This window comes from Centroberyx affinis, unplaced genomic scaffold (assembly GCF_046629955.1).
Source record: "Centroberyx affinis isolate AG114_WGS23_722 - 3 ecotype Tasmania unplaced genomic scaffold, CSIRO-AGI_Caff_v1 ptg010591l_1, whole genome shotgun sequence".
Taxonomy (NCBI): Eukaryota; Metazoa; Chordata; class Actinopteri; order Beryciformes; family Berycidae; genus Centroberyx; species Centroberyx affinis.
The window spans coordinates 43020-64939 of NW_027284869.1; the positions used below are offsets into that span (position 1 = coordinate 43020).

A 21920-nucleotide genomic window follows, 5' to 3' on the forward strand; every position below is an offset into this window, starting at 1 on the left:
CTCAATTTCTGTTATGACAGAGACTCCAAATTATAACAGTGATTATAACGCATTTTAAAATGATTATAATGTATTACAACTATGAGAATTATAATACACTATGATCCTTGCGAAAAAATGTCCGTGAGTGACCAGCAATTATGAAGTATTATGATACTTGACCTTATAAGTCATTAGAAAATGCTTTATAATGTGTTATGATTATTGTTATAAATCAATATGAATATTTATGAGTGCTTATAACTATAATTATAAAGTGCTATAAGCAGATTATAACACATTATAATTATGTTTATAATGCATTATAAACATGGGCGTCATAGAAAGTGTTACCGTTGCTTGCGCCACTGTCGCAAAGAAAACCGGATCGCTTTCCGTTAGAGCCTAGCTCCGTAACAAACCATCTGTCTGCTTATCAACTCCTTCATCATAACACAATATAGTAACTTTCACCACTTCTCATTTTAGAAAGGCCACTGCAGGAAAATCTGTTCTTTGTTTAGATTATTAAACGGACAATGGATCATTTGTTTGTTTCTGGCTGCTAATGTTAGCGTTAGCTATCGTTAGCAACATGGCTAACGTTGCTAACGCTAGCAGTCAGGCTGGCTGGAGACAAACATAGATAGCCAGAAACAAGCATAATTGTTTGTTTCTGGTCCTGGCTTCCTTGTAGCTCCTGGTTGGTTTTCTGGCTGCTGTCCAAAGCAAGAAACAACCGGGAGAATCCCAATTTGAACTAGAAACCCCGACCTCAGTGCTGTGATAAAGGCAGAGGAAAACATCCGGTAGTATTAATAAGTTGGCAGGTTGTTACTCACTGATCCAGTAGAAAGAAAGCCAACTGAATGTCGGTTTTGAATCCTCTCAAGTCCCGGAGCCGTCTCCACCGAGTGAACGCCGGTCCGAGGTTCACTCTTGTTTTACCTCTACTTTTATCACTCTCTCTCTTCGCCATCTTTCCCTTCTCCGTCAGCGGGGCTCTTTTTCTCTTGCCAGGTAGAGTTTCCACTTTCACTGTTCCACCGTCCGCCATTTCCGCCACTGGGGAGAACTACCGACAGCTAGGGGTGAGCGGATCGATCTGCCTGCGGGGCCTCTGTGGAGTCTCTTCCGGTGCAGGCTCCACTGTGAGGACAGGAAATACACGCAGCAAATACAAAATAAAATCGTATAGACACTTCCGGTGGAAGCGATTTTGTCGTTGATTTATATTTAATTAATTAGTCAACACTGTAACGTGAAAACTATAATTCCTAAATTGTAGCATATATATTAATTTTGCCTATTCTGTCTACGTAGCACGTGACGTGGGTATCTATGCCAGTCCGTCCATATAGTCTTGCGACATAAATCGCCTCTCAAAAAACAGACACACACTTCTCATTCATAATTTCCCTTTGATGAATAATATACTACGGCATTTTACTGCAATCAGCTGAATTTAAAATAGGTCAATAAGTATTTTAACTATGCAAGCAAAGTCGGCACACATGGAGGGCAGGGATAGTTAGATAAAACCATATTTATTTTCTTAAAATAATTGGATAACTACAATTGTAACTTGAATTGATGGGTAATAGCAGTACAGCAGTATGGTTTCTCCGCAGTGTGGATACGCTGGTGTTGCTTGAAATTACCTGACAGGCTGCACTTGTTGTTCAAGCCGGGGCGCGCGGGCTTGACGTAGGCGGCGTAAGGGGAGTGCAAACGGCACCCGGCGGGTGTTGTTTGTTTATTTTACAACACGAATCCTTATTTCAGAAGCTCTGCGTGGTGTACACACAAAACATGTCGGCACAATATATTGTTTGATCATTAGGTTTTATTCAACTGTGTCAAAGTTCTCTAACAGTGCCCGCCCTCACACCGCCCTCACCACACTTCATCTGAAACCAAATAAAAACCTCACACAACGCTCCAGTTACCGCCACTTATCATTAACAAACTCAGACCTAAGAATGATAAGCAAAGCACTGTCAACTACATTGGAATCTGTAATTCCATCACTTGTACATACAGACCAAACTGGCTTCATTACAGGGAGCCGTTCCTCAGAAAATACACAGATTATTCAACTTCATAAACCTCTACAAAAACAGCATCCATTATTTGTAGCATCTGTAGATGGTGAAAAGGCGTTCAGCAGGGCAGACTGGTCCTTTCTCTTCAACGCTGTTCACTGTGTTGGAATCGGTTCATACTTCATTAACTGAATAAAAATACTTTACAACTCACCAAGTGTTTCTATAGAGATTAACCTGACATGCATCCAAACCATTTCACTTACTAGAGGTACAAGACAAGGATGTCTGTTACTGCCACTGTTATTTGTGCCTTTTGTTTCCCCCTGGCTGTCTCTATCAGACACAGTAACAGCATATCAGGCATCAAAACCAAAGCAAACAATCATAAAATCAGTTTGTATGCTGATGACATGTTATTGTACATAACAAACCCCTCATCCCCCCTCTAGTATCTGGCTACTCCATCAATCATCTATCAATCAATCATTATCAGTAAAGCACAAAACTAATAGAAAAGAGTATGCCACATTTTAGTCATAGTGGACTCCATCAATTGGTCAAAAACTGAGATTCTGCCTGGTGAGGTTTGGGACTTTATACCTTTTAAAATCTCAGTCTATTAAATATGAAGGAATCCATATTTAATTAAATTTAAACTAATTATCAAAACTCAATTTCATCCCCTTACTAAAAGAAATACAAGACAATTTTGAAGGACACTACGATCATTTCTAACAGGTTGAATCTCCACCGTCAAGATGAACATTTCTCCAAAAATCAATCACCTCTCCTCCATGACGCCTGTCAATCCACCATCAAGCTGGTTCTCCGCTCAACTCTGCAGTCAACACATATTACTGGTAAGGCAAAAAAACCTGAATGAAAATATCCACCTTCCAGGAACCCAAACCTTCTATCATTACTTCCTTTCACATCAATTACAGAACATCCAGCACCGGACAAATAATGTAAATCCATCACAGCTTCACATAGAACAAACTAAAGTTCAAGAACTGCCCATCAAAGACATTTCATTAATCAACAAAACCATAAAAACCCCCAACTGCTTCAAAAGAAACTATCAACACCACTCTAACTGCCTGGTGGAAATCAAATGAAATCCTCCACCATAACGTTTCACCCTCTGTTCTTACTCCAATATGGCACAACACCATGTTCCTAATAAACATAAAAACTTGTATTTTCCAGACATGGAAGCTAGAAGGAATAACCAGCTTAGAGGCCTTGCTCATGACCTTTGTAACTCTTACATCATGTATGTCTATGTTTGATAGATCCATCCACCACATGGATTTGAAGAACACAGATGCATATTAGCAAGACAATTTGAACCTGCAAACATGATATTAGCCTGCATAAATTAAACAACGTGCAAAGAATGGGATCCTGGGCACAAAACCAGCCTAAAAGTGTGTATGCAGATTTTCAGATTTATAAACTTGCCTTGGGAATGTTCCGCTACGGCAACGTCGACCTATGCATGCGCACATTTTGCAGATAGTGAAAAATGACGACTTCTATGGCAAAGTAGTGAATAAAGTAAAAATGCCCTTTACACTCAGTTCATTTCCAGGCAGACTCCACATCCACAACTTAGAAAGCCCTCTAATATGCTGCGTAATTTGTCGCCTATCATTTGTCCAAAAATAATCAACATTTCATTATAGGCTCATATTGTGTGAATTAGTCTCAGTTAAGTTCATTACAGTCTTTCAGCAGCGCCTCAATTGGTCCCAAATAATTTCATTGGAGATGCTGGTGCTGGGCACAGCCGTCCTCCAGCCTCCTCTTCAACATCGGCTGTACCCACTGTCTGATCCTCCTCCCTCCTGCAGACAGTGGAGGCGCTCTGCAGCAGTTCAGATGCACCGGTGTCTCCTCAAAGAAGATAACAGAGTGAAGTTTTTCTTACACCGGTCACAGTGGTATGGTTTCTCCCCAGTGTGGATACGCTGGTGTTCCCTGTATGCATGAGAATAATTGAAACTCTTCCCACATTGGTCACACCAGTATGGTTTCTCCCCAGTGTGGCTACGTTGGTGTTCCCTGTATGCATTAGAGTGACGGAAACTCTTCCCACATTGGTCACAGTGGTATGGTCTCTCTCCAGTGTGGATACGCTGGTGTCGCCTGTATGCAGTAGAATAATTGAAACTCATCCCACATTGGTCACAGTGGTATGGTCTCTCTCCAGTGTGGACACGCAGGTGTTGTGTGTATGCATGAGAATGACGGAAACTCTTCCCACATTGGTCACAGTGGTATGGTTTCTCCCCAGTGTGAATACGCTGGTGTCGCCTGTATGCATTAGAATCACTGAAACTCTTCCCACATTGGTCACAGTGGTATGGTTTCTCTCCAGTGTGAATACGCTGGTGTCCTCTTAGGTAAGCTGGCTGACTGAAAGATTTCCCACACTGTTGACAGGAGTAAGGTTTCTCCCCTGTATGAACTCTCTGATGATTCTCTAAGATTTTAGGTGTCGTGAATGCTTTGTCACACTGCTGACAGCGGTGACGTTTTGGTCTGTTGGGTCTGTTGGTGTGTCTCTGTTTCATAGAGAAAGATATAAAGAAAGAGATCAAGACAGAGAGACAGGTTTAACACTTAATTACTACCCACACCTCAACATTAAGTTATAAATAGACAGACTAATAGACTAATGTTACCAACACATTAACATCAATGTTACAACAGTGATATTTTTGCTCACCTTTTCTGAAGAATTCATCTTGCCTCCTTATTGCTGAACATCACATTCAACACAGCTGTCCTGAACTGAGACAAAATGGCCGACAAGGTTCCTCTCCTCCTGGTCCGCCAATCAGCTCTGACATCATCAAAAAGAGACAATCTGTAAGAAAAAAAAACAACAACAACAATAATAATAATAATAATAATAATAAATAAATCCTCCTCTCCACACTCGCTGAGCTTGGCTTCTCAAGAGTCCGACCTCTCAGGATCCTTCAGGCTGCGTTCACACTGCAAGCCTTAGTGCTCAATTCGGATTTATTGCTAAGATCTGATTTTTTTGTTTGGCTGTTCACATTATTTTTTAAATGTGGCCAATATCAGATTCCAGTGTGAACTGGTCACGGTCATGAACTGTTTATGGTTTCATTTATAAGTCGACGTTCTTCTGTGGCCCCGTTCGGCCGTTTGTTTCGATATGCTTTCAAACACAGACCGGTTACGATACGACCCCTGAAGTTTTGCTTGTACAGAAGTGTCACCCCAAATACTTCTGAGGTCTAACGCCTCCCTGTCCCCCCACTGACTCCCTCCATCGCAGCTGTCCTCCATGTTTGTTTTCACAGAGCGACTCCCGCCAGCAAAGAACTGTGACGAATGTCGATCTCGAGTGACGTAAAAGTCACATGAATTCCGATAAGACTGTTCAGACTGAGGTCGCACTGCAAAATACAGACCTGTATCTGATTGAGGACCACATATGAAAGTGGCCCAAATCAGAATTGAATAGTCAGATTCCATGTGATTTGTGCTGTTCACACTGCTATGAAAAAAGTCACATATGAGCAAAAAAAAAAATCAGATTTGGGACACTTTTGCCTGTAGTCTGAAAGAGTGTCTTGGAGAGGGGAAGTGTCTCAATCCCACTGCTTGTCCACAGGGGAACCTCAAGGTTTCCCTTCTCTTTTCAATAGACACCACCTCACTGGGTGCAGTGATCCGCTCACATGGCTTCTCATACCGTTCATATGCTGACGACACCCAGCTCTTCCTATCGTTCCCACCAGACGACCCCACGGTCTCTGCACAGATATCGGCCTCACGCCTCGCCGACATCTGGGCTTGGATGAAGGAACGCCACCTTCAGCTTCACCTGTCAAAGACTGAGCTCCTTGTCATCCCAGCCAGTCCCTCCGTACAACAACAGATCAGCATCCAGCTCGAATCAGCTCAGCTCATGCCCACAAAGTCTGCCAGAAACTTGGGTGTCATGACTGATGACCAACTAACCTTCAAGGAGCATGTGGCTTCTGGTGCTCGGTCATGTGGATTTGCTCTGTACAACATCAGGAAGATCAGACCCTACCTGTCTGAACATGCAGCTCAACTACTAGTACAGACTCTTGTAATATCACATAATAATATCACATGTCACTCTGCTGTTCATCTCCCTCCACTGGCTCCCAGTCGCCCGAATCAAGTTCAAGTCCTCGATGCTCGCCTACAAAGCGGAAACCAAAGCGGCTCCGACCGACCTGAACTCCTCATTCAGGTCTACGCTCCTTCTCACTTACTCAGAACTCGGCTACTGTAAATTCTACTTTCACATTTGTATTTACCATTTTATCGGGTCGTTTACGCTCAACCTGTAATTGGAAAATTTCTGACAGCATTTGAAGGCAGCATCGGCTCGCTACAGTTGTGCACTGTGTGTAAATTGACACTTTTGATCACTTCTGATACTTCAATGAAACATTTGGATAATATCTCTAGTCTACCAACCTTTGTAGCCTTTGAAGCCTGCTGTTGGATTTCCAAGATTATTCATTTCCTGTCAAATGATACGTTAAAATGAACTGAGAAATCATTTTGGTAACACTTTCTATGACGCCCATGTCTATAATGCATTATAAACATACTTATAATGCGTTATAATCTGCTTATAGCACTTTATAATTATTGTTATAAGCACTCATATATATTCATAATGCTTTATAACAATAATCATAACACATAAAGCATTTTATAATGACTTATAAGGTCAAGTATCATACTTAATAATTGCTGGTCACTCACTGAAATTTTTTTCTTGCAAGGATCATAGTGTATTATAATTCTCATAGATGTAATATGTAGCGATACCAGTGAGACCTTTGGAGAAAGCCCCAACCTGTCTGTTGCTTTCTTGAATCAACACCAAATCTATCACAACAAGTGGCCATAAAGGTGTCTGTGTGACACGACCCACAGCTCCAAAAGTGGTATCTGATAGCAGGAGATGTCTCCCCAAAAGCTCTTGGGGATTAACAACAGGATCCTGCGAAGAGGTTTGAAACTTTCTCACACATTCCACAGTTAACGACCTTTATCTTCCAGCCATCAGGAGGAGAAGGACTCGAGGACTCAGGAACAATACGAACTATACACTCACACACCCAGACCTTCCACACCTATGAATATAGGGAATCATCCTCCTTTCTTCATTTGGAGTACCAGACTGTTCTGATTGATCAAAAGGGACAGTCACCATCGGGTGAGAATGGGGAAACACACCAATGTGTCAAAACAAAGAAACAACAGACTGCTGTTGACACTTAGCAGAGTCTCATCCCTGCCCTCCTCTCTGAAACAGGACAGTCATAAATCTTCCCACTCTCCACATTCTTCTTTAAACCTACTTTCAACCCAATACTTCCCAAATGTCTTTGAGTTTATTATGTAGGTTGAAGTATATGCTAAATGTGTTAACTATATATATGTTGAAGTTGTTTCATTAGTAGTAAGTTGTATGTATACACAATGTCGTCTACCTTATTTGAGGAAATAAAAAATTGCAATTATATCACAGTGATTCCCAGGGGAGCACACTCTCTCATTTGCATGTTACCACACTGCAACCGTGTGGTCATTTATAGCTATGATATGCCAGTATAATATCCACCAAGTTTGATTGTATTAAATGGTTAAATTGTCTTTTTATATTAATTGCAGTTAGAAACACAAGTTTACTTGGTGAAGACTGTATGGCCACAGATAGACTAGAGGAATGGTTCCTCTTGCATTCATCCCCCCCCCCGCCCCCCTCTCTCTCTGTTCGGGCTGGAATCATCTCAAAGAAATTAATTAGTAAACAAGGTGTAACAGAAAAAGAGCGCGAAACGTGATTTGCATGGCAAACCACGCCTGAAAATTCAAAGAGCTATAAAACTTTCTGGATTTTCAGCAGTTCAACATTCCGCTCTCGCCAAGAAATTTAGCTGCAATTCGACTTTAGCTGAATCTTACAGTTTGAGCCTGGAGTTAGAAACGTCTTCTCCAGATGAACTGAAGAATCAAAGTTTGAACCTCGCGTCTAATAGTCAAGAAGATATCAACGCCCGGCCAAGCGAAGATTGCTTTCAAAGCTATTTAGGAACGAGATTATTTAGACTTTTACAAGTTAGAAGAGCTAGAAACTTCAACTCCGTCCAGCAGCAAACACTGGTGCAACATCTCCACGGTGTTCTACATCCAGAGGCCTGACGACTACAGCTGTGAGCCGGTAGCGCTGCTGCCTCCACGTGACGATAGTACCAGAGACCAGCTGTTCCATCCAGCGTCTGCCGTTGCCAGGTAACCGGCCACGCCGAGTCCGCCTCTCCGAGCTCAGCGGGACCAGACAACCCGACCGGCAAGACCTCCCAACTGAACAAGTAGGCTCTGACTATCCACGTCTTTACTGCTGAGAGTTGATGCAAAAGCTTAGATTCAAATTACCTGAATAGATCAAGAAAGTTAGGCTTTATAGTTTAGGTGTCCCGTAGCTTTCCGCCTCGTCCCTCTGCTTAATTGATCCACACATGCCTCCATTTACTGCTGCCAATTCTTATTCCCACATTTCATTATCCTTTTCCTTTCATCCTTATTTTGTTTCATTACATTTCATGCCTATTTTAGTCTATAGTTTGTGTTTCATTCTGGTGATCAATATCAGTGTCTTATATAGCTTATTTCATTGAATATGATTATTGGATCGTTAAATAAATATTCTCATTTATTGCAGAGAAGTTGTCACGTGTTTCCTTACCTGCCTCATGATCTTTAGACTGATGACTGATTAGTATGAGTAAAGGTCCTTCATTTACGAAGGTGGTGCCCCTACGAGTGTAATTTGATCTCTTGATCAAAATATTAATATTGCTATACCTTTACTAAATTATAAGTTAGATATTTTCGACTCTACAAGCTACAAATACATTATAATCCTTTTATAATGCATTATAATCACTGTTATAATGCATTATAATGTGATTATAAGTTACTCTAAGTGGTCACTGGGTGTTTCAAGTAAAGTAATGAAATTCCAGAGGTGTAGGCAGATATAATACATTACAAGCTGGTTATAAGTCACTATAAGTGGTCATTGTTTGCTTTAAGTAAAGTGAAAAAAAATATCATTAAATCTATGCAAGAACACACAAAACGTAAAATTAATTTATTTGTTTAACGGGTCAGAACAGAAATTGAGTACTTCAATCTGACAATAAATTAAATAAGTAAATCTCTCTGAATTAATAAATGGCGCTGCCTCCACTTAGTAGTGTTTAAAGAATTTAAACAATTTCTACTGAAAATTTCAATTACTACAATTAACCTGAACTCAATGTCCCCCTTTGAAGTATGTGACTGTATGAAATGACCACAACTCAACACCAGATACTTTAAATGCAAACCAATTGCCTTTAGTTATGCAACTAGCAAGATGTGAAATATAAAAACAGAAAATGAAAAACCTCCAATTATCAAAGCAAATGCCCAGATATTCCAATATCAATCTTTTACATTCCACAGAGGCAAAGTGTGTAGCTTAAAATTAACTGACCAATCTTACTTTCTTTAGCTTATTCTCAAAAGAAATACAGCAATTGTGGACACACACACACACACACACACACACACACACACACACACACACACACACTCAAGAACAGTCTTTGGAATAATAGTAGATCTACTAAAATAAATAAAAATCCAAATTAAATAATCGTTGCAGGCCTGAGTCTGAGCTGGAGTGAGTAGGGGCCTTTAAGATGAAGATGATATTGCTCCACTTCACTTGCTCCAGCAAGGCAAAAACAAAATAACGCAGAGCAAGTGCACAGACCTGACGAGTTGATGCCAGAGTCTGTGATGGCAGACCTGAAGAGGCCGACTGCAGGTCCCGCCTCTCTTAAATTCCGATTGGAAGATAGCAATTTAACCACCAATGGATATCAAATATCTACCCGTTTGGCAATCAGTGAGTTAGGCTGTACTACACTCATTTAATTTCAATCCAATATAGAATTATTTTATAAGTATATATATGTATATATATATATATATATATATAACTTTTTTTTTATTATATAAACTAACTAAAATTCACCCTGGGCTACACCCTCCCCCTTCTAATTGTCTAGGTGTCCTCATCAGACTCCTCTCTCTCTCTCTCTCTCTCTCTCTCTCTCTCTCTCTCTCTCTCTCTCTCTCTCTCTCTCAGACTGGGGGTGTGAGGCTGATTCAGGGTCAGCTCCAGGTTTTGACTTCAGACTGAACTGAATGACCATCCCATGGTGTTGGACAGTGAACGGATGTGCATCTCTATCACGCCCATCTCTATAATGCATTAAACATACTTATAATGCACTATGATCCTTACGGAAAAAATGTCAGTGAGTGACCAGCAATTATGAAGTATTATGATACTTGACCTTATAAGTCATTATAAAATGCTTTATAATGTGTTATGATTCTTGTTATAAATCATTATGAATATGTATGAGTGCTTATAACTATAATTATACAGTGCTATAAGCAGATTATAACGCATTATAGACATGGGCGTCATAGAAAGTGTTACCATCAATTTTGCTTTGCTTCAATGGAGCCTCGTTTTACAAAGCAGCGGATGGTTCAGCATTAACCAGGAGTTTATTACTGTAGAGAACAACCAGTAAACCAGTTTAGATTAAAACAACAGAAAGTTACGAGCTCTAGTTCATCAGAAAGCTAATGTTTAGCTAGCGAGTTCTCCGGTTAGCATGATAGCTAACGGCAGCGACAGATCAAACTTTTCTTGATTTCAAACCGGTTTTCCCATTCCTCCAGACTGCAGAAAGCTCGTGCGTCCCGTTGGTGTGTTCATATTGTTGAGCTCCTACCTGAAGCAGTCCGAGGGCCGTGAGCCTGAGCTGCTTCTTCATCAGAGGAAGACAAAGGCTTTTCCCTGGTCGCCAAGGCCTCTATCTGACCTGGAGTCTTCTGGTCGGAGTTACCGGACGCTCTCCGCGGCGCTACGACGAGCACAACCGTGCACATCTACCGTAGGACTAACACAGTAGTAGCCTAGCATAACACATCCGAGCTAAGACAGCACAAAGTTAGCACCGAGGATCCGGAAGAAACCCGCTGACTTTAAACGGCTAGGCTGCTTACAGCTTTACAGCTTTGAACCCGGACTGCTATCAGGAACTACTAGACTCAGGAAGACCAGGAAGACCGAGAGGAAACTTCTTTTCTCTCTTTGTTCTTCTCCCGTCAACAGTAGGCCGCCATGTTGCTTTAAACGGGTGGTGTCACTAAACACACCCATGATGCATTGCTCGAACGGCCAGAGCCGAGTGGAGCCGAAGTGCCGAGGAGCGGCACAAAACATACAATAGACACGATCACAACATACACAGAGGCTCTCATTTACCAACCCACCCACACATCACTCCCCTAAACCCACAACACCCACACAAAATAAGCATGAGGTAGATACCGAAAAAAATAAATAAATAAATAAATGGATAAATAAAAAAAAGTAAAAAAAAGTATAAATAATATATAAAATATATATAATTATAACAATTATAATAATGATAATCATAATAAATATAGCCGCAAGCAATTGCGGGGTCCAGGCACAATTTGAAAAGACAGACACATGTCAACGTGTCTATTGTATGTTTTGTGTTGGACCCCCTCGAAAACGAGATGCTTCATCTCAAGAGGCTGTCTGTTAAATAAATGTGTTTCCAGAGGAAAGAAGTTTTCTGTTACATAAAACTATCCAGGCTGCTGACTTACTGTTCCATCCAACACTCAAACAGGATGAACATTGTTTACAGCTTTAGAGCGGTATCACCCTCCAGCACTAACCCGGCTGATGACATCACATCACTTCTTGTCAGGAGAAACCATACAGCTGAAGCAGCCTACAGAGTCACATTTTATCTTCATATAAAATCGTCATTAGAAGAGCAAAAAAAAACTAGCAGGCGATCTCATTGTTCATATCAGATGTTAATAATGCAGAGCTTATAGGTCTCAGCTGCTTCATTCAAGAAAGTCTTACCTCTCTAAAGTTGTTTAAAAAACTCATGAAAGCCTTTTGAATAACTTTATTAATATTTCAAACCACAAAGGACAGCAGGATATTACAATTCTTCAAAATGTAAACTTGAACATCACAACAGCGACTGTCAGTTTACTGATATAGACAAACATTACAGGCAAAAACCAGCCTGACTGGACTCAGTGACGTCACTGTGATAATGACGCTCCTCGGCACTTCGGCTCCACTCGGCTCTGGCCGTTCGCGCAATGCATCGTGGGTGTATTTAGTGACACCACCCGTTTAAAGCAACATGGCGGCCTACTGTTGACGGGAGAAGAACAAAGAGAGAAAAGAAGTTTCCTCTCGGTCTTCCTGGTTGATCTGAGTCTAGTAGTTCCTGATAGCAGTCCGGGTTCAAAGCTGTAAAGCTGTAAGCAGCCTAGCCGTTTAAAGTCAGCGGGTTTCTTCCAGATCCTCGGTGCTAACTTTGTGCTGTCTTAGCTCGGATGTGTTATGCTAGGCTACTACTGTGTTAGTCCTACGGTAGATGTGCACGGTTGTGCTCGTCGTAGCGCCGCGGAGAGCGTCCGGTAACTCCGACCAGAAGACTCCAGGTCAGATAGAGGCCTTGGCGACCAGGGAAAAGCCTTTGTCTTCCTCTGATGAAGAAGCAGCTCAGGCTCACGGCCCTCGGACTGCTTCAGGTAGGAGCAATTACAGTTGTATCATCCAAACTGGTGTTGGAACTCAGAGGTCTTGGTCTGGGTAACTCTATCTGTAAGTGGCTGTTTGATTCCCTGACAGCCAGACCCCAGACTGTGAGAAGAGGTAAAACACACTCATCTACATTAGCGCTTCAGGGCTGCTCTCTCAGTCTGTTTACACACGACTGTGTTCCCAAATATGACAACAACAGCATCATAAAATTCGCAGATGACACCACAGTGATTTGACTAATAAGCGACAGAGGGCCTATAGGAGGGAAGTGGAAGATCAAACCATCTGGTGCCATGACAACAACCTCTCTCTAAAATGTCAGTAAGACAAAAGAAATCATTGTTGACTTCAGAAAGACCAGAGGAAAACACATTCCTATTTCCATCAATGGGTCATGTGTTGAGCTTGTTGATATTTTTAGATTTCTTGGTATACACATGGCAGACAACATCACATGGTCTCTGAACACCAATCACATCCTGAAGAAAGAGCACAGCAGAGACTTTCTGAGGCGTCTCGAGAGTCTGGACAGGACTGGAAAGACAGCAGCAGAAATCACTGGCACAGAACGAGCACAGCTTCATGACATCTGCTCCACTCTGCAAAAGGAAAGTCCAAAACATCATGAAGGAGAGCAGCTCATGTTCTGTTCTCTCCTTCCATCCAAAAAAACGTTACCGGAGCATCAGATCACACTCCAGCCTCTCAGTAACAGTTTCTTTCCACAGGCAGTCAGGCTGCTGAACAGCTGACACACCCACAGGCACCGCACACTGTTGGTGTATAATATGTAATGTTCTCATGTACTGTATATTGTGTATATAATGTATACATACGAGTGCATTGTGTACATAGTCTGTGTAGGTCTGTCGTGTCTTTCTCTTTTTTTTGTTGGTTTTGTGATGGTGTGCCCTTTGTGTCAAGGCAGAGAGCCAGAGCACAAGTGTTTCAGTGTATTTTAACACACATGACAATAAAGTTGAAGAAGTCGAGAAGTTGAGCAAAGGCACGGAAAGGAGTTTGGGATTGGAGGACAAATATAGTACTGAGAGAGAGAGAGAGAGAAATCTGACCAGATCGTGAACCAGTCTCTTCCTTTTCCTGTTTCCTTGTCCTTGACCAGTACAGTAGCAGTGTCTGTCCCATTAAATAAGTGAAGATATGTAATGTGTTCTATGATCCTGCTGGCTGGAGAGTGGCTCTCTGCTGACATCTAGTGGTTTAAATTGTTAAGTGTCCCAAATATCCAAGTACTGTCTGTCCTCCCTGCTTTATATCTTTTCTTTTTCCTTCCCTTTTCCCCCTGCACTCCTTCTGTCCTCCACTCTCTAACCAGCTCAAACTGATGCCAAACACGTGCTACCAGTGACTCCACAGTAGTGGGTTTGATCTCCAACAATAACGAAACTGCCCACAGAAGTGAGATTTTGTCACTGGTGGACTGGTGCAACGCAAACAACCTGGAATTTAATGTTTCTAAAACCAAGGATTTAGTCGTGGACTTTCACAAGAGCCGTGGTCCCCCACCTTCCCCTTGGTCATCAACAACTCTGAAGTTCAACAAGTGGACAGCCACAAATTCCTGGGAGTGACAATCTCCTCCACCTTGAAATGGGGGGACGACACCACTGCTATTCTCAAGAAAGCACACCAGAGACTTTTCTTTTTTAAGACAACTGAGAAAATGTGGTATATCCAGGAATGGTATGATGCAGTTTTATCTAAGACATATTCCAATTAACTCTGTTGATATGGCAATAAAGTATTGCATCTTGAATCTACTGACTAAAAGTACTCAAAAAAATACTGAGTAGGTTCAAAGATGGAAGACTTCCCAGCAGTGAAACAGACCTACATGGACATGATTTAAACACTGTAGACCCACTTTTAACTTTCTGTAGGCTTTTCTTCTCTTTCTTCTTTAAAGGATCTGTGCAAATCAACACTGTACAGTGTTTCTGTCAGTCCACACCCATCAGAGTTAATTTAACACTTTAGTTTGACCAGTGATATCAGCTGAGTGGACAAACAACTCTCTGAGTAACTCGTCACCTCAATATAAACCAACTCTATAAACAGTAAACCAGATGATGTCAAACACCTGCTTTGAGTTTTCTACACTCTGTGTGTAGAAACCATAAGTCCTACAGCAGCCATATCTGGCAGGTGGACTCCTACGACGCACCGCTACTCAGGCAAGGCAGCCCATGCACACTGGCCAGATGGTGGCGCTATAACAAGCAACTTTACGTTTTGGCGAATAACTTCTAAACCGCGTGGCGTAGACTGAAAATTCTTGTGCCAATAGATTCTTTGGAAGGTGCAGAGTCCAACCCATATATCACTTTCAACGTCCACCATATTGTATTGTCCGCCATTTTTAATTATTTAAGAAACACTTTTTTCACCCATGAGTTTGCACACCTCATGGGTGCTGGTAGAAAAAGCAACATGTAATATATAAAGACCTTCTTCAAAGCATCAGACATGGAACTGATGTCATCCGTGGGCTACTTACAGTTTTGGTCGTCATTGACAACAGGTGCAAGACGATTGTCAATTAGCCTATCAGCATATCAATTACATCAACAAATCAGCATTTATCAAATTAATAAATCAATAAAAAGGCTAGCATTTGTCATATGAATACAGTTTATCTATACTGTATATATACTGTATATCGATGTGCATGTGTGAGGAACTCAAAGGCCATTACCTCATACAAGTAAACCTTTGCACTCCCTTTTTGTACCTTTTTTGTATTACGATGTTTTATATTATTTTTGTACTATCTTTATATGTATTTGATATATTTGCTCAAGGTCGGCCATTTTGTTTATATAGGAGCTTTAACTTAACTTTGACTCTCCTGTTATACTAACTGATTGTTTTACCATTCACATTAATGAAACCTTCATATTTCTTCAATAGGTTTAAGTCTTCATAGAACTGGATCCTACAATCACTGCTTGCAGCTATATTATTATTGTAATTATTATTATTGCTGTTGTTTTTGTGGCTGTTCCCTTGTCTTACCGACTGTCTCTGTTTGATGATGTCAGAGCTGATTGGCGGGAAGAGAAGCATCTGGCGGAGGAGGAGAGGAACGTCGTCGGCCATTTTGTCTCCGTTCAGGACAGCTGTGTTGAATTTGGTGTTCGGCACTAAGGAGGCAAGATGAATTCTTCAGAAGAGGTGAGAAGAAATATCAGTTGTAACATTGATGTTAATCTGTTGGTAACTGTTACAGCCATTTCTCTTCTTTACCTTTTTTATTTGAGTAGTATAGAAGAATAGCATCACCTGGTGGCCGAGTCTGTTTTCACCAGACAAACAGGAAATATAGGAAGTGAGAAATCACAGTTTCTTTGCCAGTAAACTGATCCAGGTGGAAGACGATGAAGAGCAGAGTAGTTTTCAACTTGTGTAGCGGCCAATTCTAATGTTTCCACGTGCCGCACGGTTATAGACGCCAAACATGTTCTCAACGTGTTTCTTGAATTAATTTACTCACAACAGATGACCCTGAAGTGAAAAAAGAAAAGGTTACAATGGATACAACTCTTTTGTTTAAGCCAAGTCCAACAAGTAAGCTTATGCATCACTTTTCATCCTGGAAGAACCTACAAAGTGCAGTCGCATGGTTTCTAAAACTGAGAAGCCTTTTGCTGGAATTGGAAGAGATTCTGACTATCCCGGCACAAAAACGGACAGAGACGAGCAGAACAAGTCTGTTGAAAGTGAAATGAAAATGTTTATCAAAACAAGAAGTGCCTCATCGCTCAGTGTTGAGGATTTAAAGAGAGCAGAAACTGTTCTCATTCAGTTCTGTCACAGGGAAGCATTCACAGATGAGCTGAAAATACTTCAAGAAGATAACCAAGGTGTGAAGTGAACCAGCTTATTGTACGAGTTGGACCCAGTGTATCAAGACGGAATCTTAAGAGTTGGTGGAAGAAGAATTTAAGGACGAACAAGAAAAGATGTTCTTCCATGTGTCCGTAATGAAACGGACAAGCCTCTCATGTGAGCTGCTCTGGTACTAAAAGTTTTATAAATACTTTCTTTTATAATTTTACAAGTATGTAGCCTATGTTGGATATTTATTACTATTTCTATTTTTTGCACATTTGAGCCCACAGCCCATCCTCACCTACTCATCTGGTCTTTCCTTACTTTACTCCCTATGCTTAAGCAACCTCATTAAGCAGATCATCTGATTATAAAAAAATATTTTAAAGAGTGATGTAACTGCAGAATATACCAGTGAGTGAATAAAAAAAAAAAAAAAAGGCAGCCAGCCCAGTGATTCTGAGTGGATATTGATCAGTGATGGTGGCAAATCACTGTGAAAAACAATATAATGATTAGGAATTATTTGTTTAAGAGACAGGTGTAGCACAAATTTTGGCACTCAGAAGACAGTGGTGCTTTGTGTAATGGCTCTGTTTTTTTTTTACTTATTGTTATGCTTTATGCCCATAACAATAGGGGCCAGTGTGTTAGAGCCATTTCTTTTCTTTACCTTTTTTATTTGAATAGTATAGAAGAATAGCATCACCCGGTGGCCGAGTCTGTTTTCACCAGACAGACAGGAAATATAGGAAGTGAGCAATCACAAGCACTTTGCCAGTAAATTGATATAAATAATAATGTAACTTTTGTTTTGTTATTTTGGTTACTTTTCGTGTTATTTGATTTACTCTACTATCATATTCTGAAAAGGCCTATTTCAGTTTTTATTTAAACTTTGTGGCCTTTTTCTTTGTGTTACTTTGCAACTTCATCTGCTACTCCATTCATTCATCGTCACCATCATCATCACCATTACGAATCATCAAGAATCAACAAACTGAGTAAATTAACTCAAGAAATGCGTTGAGAACATGTTCAGCATCTATAACTGTGCGGAATGTGGAAACATTAGAATTGGCCGCTACAGTAACATTAGTCTATTAGTCTCTTCGTTACTGTCTAGGTAGTAATTAAGTGTTAACCTGTCTCTCTGTCCTGATCTCTTTCTTTATATCTTTCTCTATGAAACAGAGAGACACCAGCAGACCCAAACGTCACCGCTGTCAGCAGTGTGACAAAGCATTCACAAGACGTCACAACTTAAAGAGGCATCAGAGAGTTCATACAGGGGAGAAACCTTACTCCTGTCAGCAGTGTGGGAAATCTTTCAGTCAGTCAGGTAATCTAACAACACATCAACGCAATCACACTGGAGAGAAACCATACAGGTGTGACCAATGTGGGAAGAGTTTCAGTCTGTTGAGTCCATACAGGACACACCAGCGTAGCCACACTGGAGAGAAACCATACCACTGTGACCAATGTGGGAAATCTTTCAGTCAGTCATGTAATCTAACAACACATCAACGCAATCACACCGGAGAGAAACCATACCACTGTGACCAATGTGGGAAAAGTTTCAGTCAGTTGGGTCCATGCAGGACACACCAGCGTATTCACACTGGAGAGAAACCATATCACTGTGACCAATGTGGGAAAAGTTTCAGGCGTTCAGATAAATACAGTCAACACCAGCGTATCCATACTGGAGAGAAACCGTACCGGTGTGACCAATGTGGGAAGAGTTTCCGTCATTCTCATGCATACACGCAACACCTGCGTATCCACACTGAGAGAGACCATACCACTGTGACCAATGTGGGAAGAGTTTCAGTGATCCTCAAATATACAGGCAACACCGGCGTATTCACACTGGGGAGAAACCATACCACTGTGACCAATGTGGGAAGAGTTTCTGTGATTCAAGAACATATAAGGGACACCAGCGTATTCATACTGGGAGAAACCCTACCACTGTGACCAATGTGGAAAGAGTTTCAGGCATTCAAATACATACAGGGAACACCAGCGTATCCACACTGGGGAGAAACCATACTGGTGTGATCGGTGTAAGAAAAACTTCTCTCGCTCATCTTCTTTGAAGACACACCGGTGCATCTGAACTGCTGCAGAGCGCCTCCACTGTCTGCAGGAGGGAGGAGGATCAGACAGTCGTTGCAGCTATATTCAGACAAATCAGACAAACTTTACCAATATGGTAAAATTTGTGGCTGGTGATGTGGGTTCTGCAGAGGCTCTTATTCTTTATTAGGGGTCCAAGCACCGAAGGTAATAACCCTATTGTATTTGTAAGGATTATTCTTATTCTTATTTTTTTCCGCTAAAAGTATGTGCAGCTCAGAAACCGTAAGTCCCAGAGCAACCACATTTGGCAGGTGGGTTCCCATGGCCCCCCACTACTCAGGCAAGGCCATTCACCCATGTTGACCAGATGGTGGCGCTATAACAAGAAGTCACACTAAAAAGGCCATAACTCCCACATCTTTGGTCCAACTGACACGAAACTTAACACACATATGCAGCTGAACGTGCTCTACAACTTTACCACTGAGACCACTCATGTCTGCCATACTGAATTGCCGCCATTTTGCATTTTATGCAAAACAGTTTTTTCCCTAAGGTTTTTTCAATTGTTGTTCTATCAACACCAAAGTTGTCAGACAGCATCAGGAGCTTGAGATACACAAACGGTCCAAAAACTGTTCAGATCGGATAAACAGCCTGGCCGCTGTCAACCATCGAACTTGTAACGAAACACACCATAACACTAAATTGCCCATAACTCATTAACCATTCATCTAATTAAGACAAAATTTGAAGAAGATAATTTTTTAAGAGAAAGAAGAGAAAATTTGAGAAGTGTTGCGTGAACACATCCCCAAAAGCATTTGGAGTTCCATCACTAGTGGGCGCTATAAATGCAAAAAGTTTATATCTCGTATTCGGCTACATGGATTCGTACAAAATTCGGTTCGCACGATCTAGGGTCATGACTCAGTCGATGCATAAAATTTGGTAATGATTGATTAAAGTGGGCGTGGCTTATTACAACAAATCTACATTTCTAGACATTTCACATTCCAAAATTCAAAAAATCTAAATAAATCCCCCGTACGTCCTACAGAGCTGAAATTTTTTTCAGAATTGTGACAAAAGTTTTCCTCACTGCAACCTGGTCAATTCAGAAGTCTGTCACTCTATATTTTTCAAAATATGCAAAATCAATTAACATCTATATCTCCACAAGTCTTCATTCATATGCTACCAAAATCGACACGGACATTCTCTAGATGGTAGATATCAAGTGTGTCAAAGGGTGTTCAGATCGGTCAAACTGAGTCCGCAGTGCTATTCAATATCTTACTGTAATTAGTACTGTATGCACATCATTTTCTATTTCGCCAAATGTTTGATCAAACTTCACAAAAATATTTGACAATACACCCGAAACCAGCAGAATGATGTGTGATTTCAGAATTTTATCACTAACATTTTGACTGTTGTAAGCGTTTTAAGTTTAAATAGACAGAAATACTAATACTAATACTAAACACTAGTTTTGCACATGTGATGTCATCGCCTCTTATGTGGAAAGTTGTGGGTTCAAATCCAGGCTTGTCATTAGTTGTCAAGAACAAGCGGTCTGTGTTCTAATAGAAAGTCTGTCCATTTTAAATAACTTCAACAATGTGGTTGCAATGAAATGATGAACTTGGCAGAAGTCACGGGCCAACACTGATCTTCACAACATGTCAGTTTTTGTGTTTATCTTTCTACCTTCTGTAATGTTTTGTCTGTCTGTCTTATCAAATTGGGCCAAAAGTTTTTCTGTTTATTAGGAACATGGTGTTGTGCAACATATTGGGGTAAGAACAGAGGGTGAAAAGTTATGGTGGAGGATTTCATTTGATTTCCACCAGGCAGTTAGAGTGGTGTTGATAGTTTCTTTTGAAGCAGCCGTGAGTTTTTATGGTCAAGCTGTGTTGGGTTTACATTATTTCAACAACAGGAAGTTGTGATGCACCTGTTTCTCAATGTGGAAGCTGTTACCATGACGATGTGAAAAGGGCCTATTGTCTACTTTTTATTCCATTTAGGAATACTTAATACATATTCTTGTTAACATGTAAAAGTTCCTATGTTCAAATTCAAACAGAATATTAATGAAAATGTTTGTACTAATTATTCTTTCCCTCTGTTTAATTAATATAGAATGAATCTTTCTTTTTTTCTACATCTAGTATTCTTGGACAATGCTTCAGTGTTCCATGTGAGAAATCATCTTCATTTGCATATTCATTACTTTTTTCTCTTTTGTAAATTTTACATCTTAATATCTGTATTCACGATACTTAATAAAACAGGTTATGTCAGTTAGGAAATTTAATTAAATTATTATTATTTTTTTTCTGTCCTAGCCCTTAATGGGCTGGACCATGGGCCGAAAGAATTCAGGGATGCAGCCTTTGTTAATTCTGCCCCAAAGCTCTGGAACACTCTGCCTATAGATATCAGGGAAGCCAGCTCACTAAATATATTATATTTTAATTATATATTATTATTTTATTATATATTAAAAGAAAGCTAAAAACGTCTCTCTTCACTTTAGCCTTTAACTAGCTCTGACTGTCCTGATACAGGCCTGAAACTCTTTTTTGCACTTTGCTTCGCACTTATGTACTCTATTTTTTAACTTTATTTTTATTATTATTATTATTCAGTGGGTTTTATTTTCCATCTATGTTATGCTCATTCTATGTCTATTTTCATGTGAAGATGCATTCTATGTATTCTATTCTCATCTTTATCTTATTTTCACTATTATTATCAAGTTTTATGTGAAGCACTTGATGCATGTAATTTCTTTGTTGTAAAGCACTTTGAGCTGCATTTCTTGTATGAAAGGTGCTATACAAATAAAGTTTATTATTATTATTATTATTTTCTGTTTTTGCCAGGCCCATGGGACCGGTCTAGAAGAGTGAAAGTAGCTAAATGACTGACTGACTGACTGACTACCCATTGTTGAAAGTAGTGTGAGAAGTGGCATCAAGACCTACACAGACATGGTGACATACGTGATATCGTGTTGTTTGCACTGTTAGTGTTACAATAAAGTTGAATTGAATTGAATATCAAAATGTTTGTTGACACGCACTTCCTAGCCAGGAACCCTTAAAATTGTACAAAGTGCCACTTGTAGAGTATATCACTACAATGCAGAGGTTAGTTATACTCGGGTG

General features: G+C 40.4%; 1 protein-coding gene and 1 pseudogene across 1 annotated transcript in view; one reads left to right on the forward strand and one right to left on the reverse strand.

Annotated features, from left to right (window-relative positions):
• Positions 1–21920, reverse strand: part of LOC139640778 (zinc finger protein 208-like) — an 84797-nt pseudogene that overhangs the window by 24007 nt on the left and 38870 nt on the right.
• The window catches only part of LOC139640780 (zinc finger protein 420-like), a 68788-nt gene continuing 59262 nt past the window's right edge, over positions 12395–21920 (forward strand). The window contains 5 exon segments of the mRNA XM_071514956.1: positions 12395–12788; positions 15864–15996; positions 17848–18445; positions 18448–18615; positions 18618–18768. Coding sequence (XP_071371057.1) covers positions 15979–15996; positions 17848–18445; positions 18448–18615; positions 18618–18768 — 935 coding nt within the window. The 5' untranslated portion in view covers positions 12395–12788; positions 15864–15978.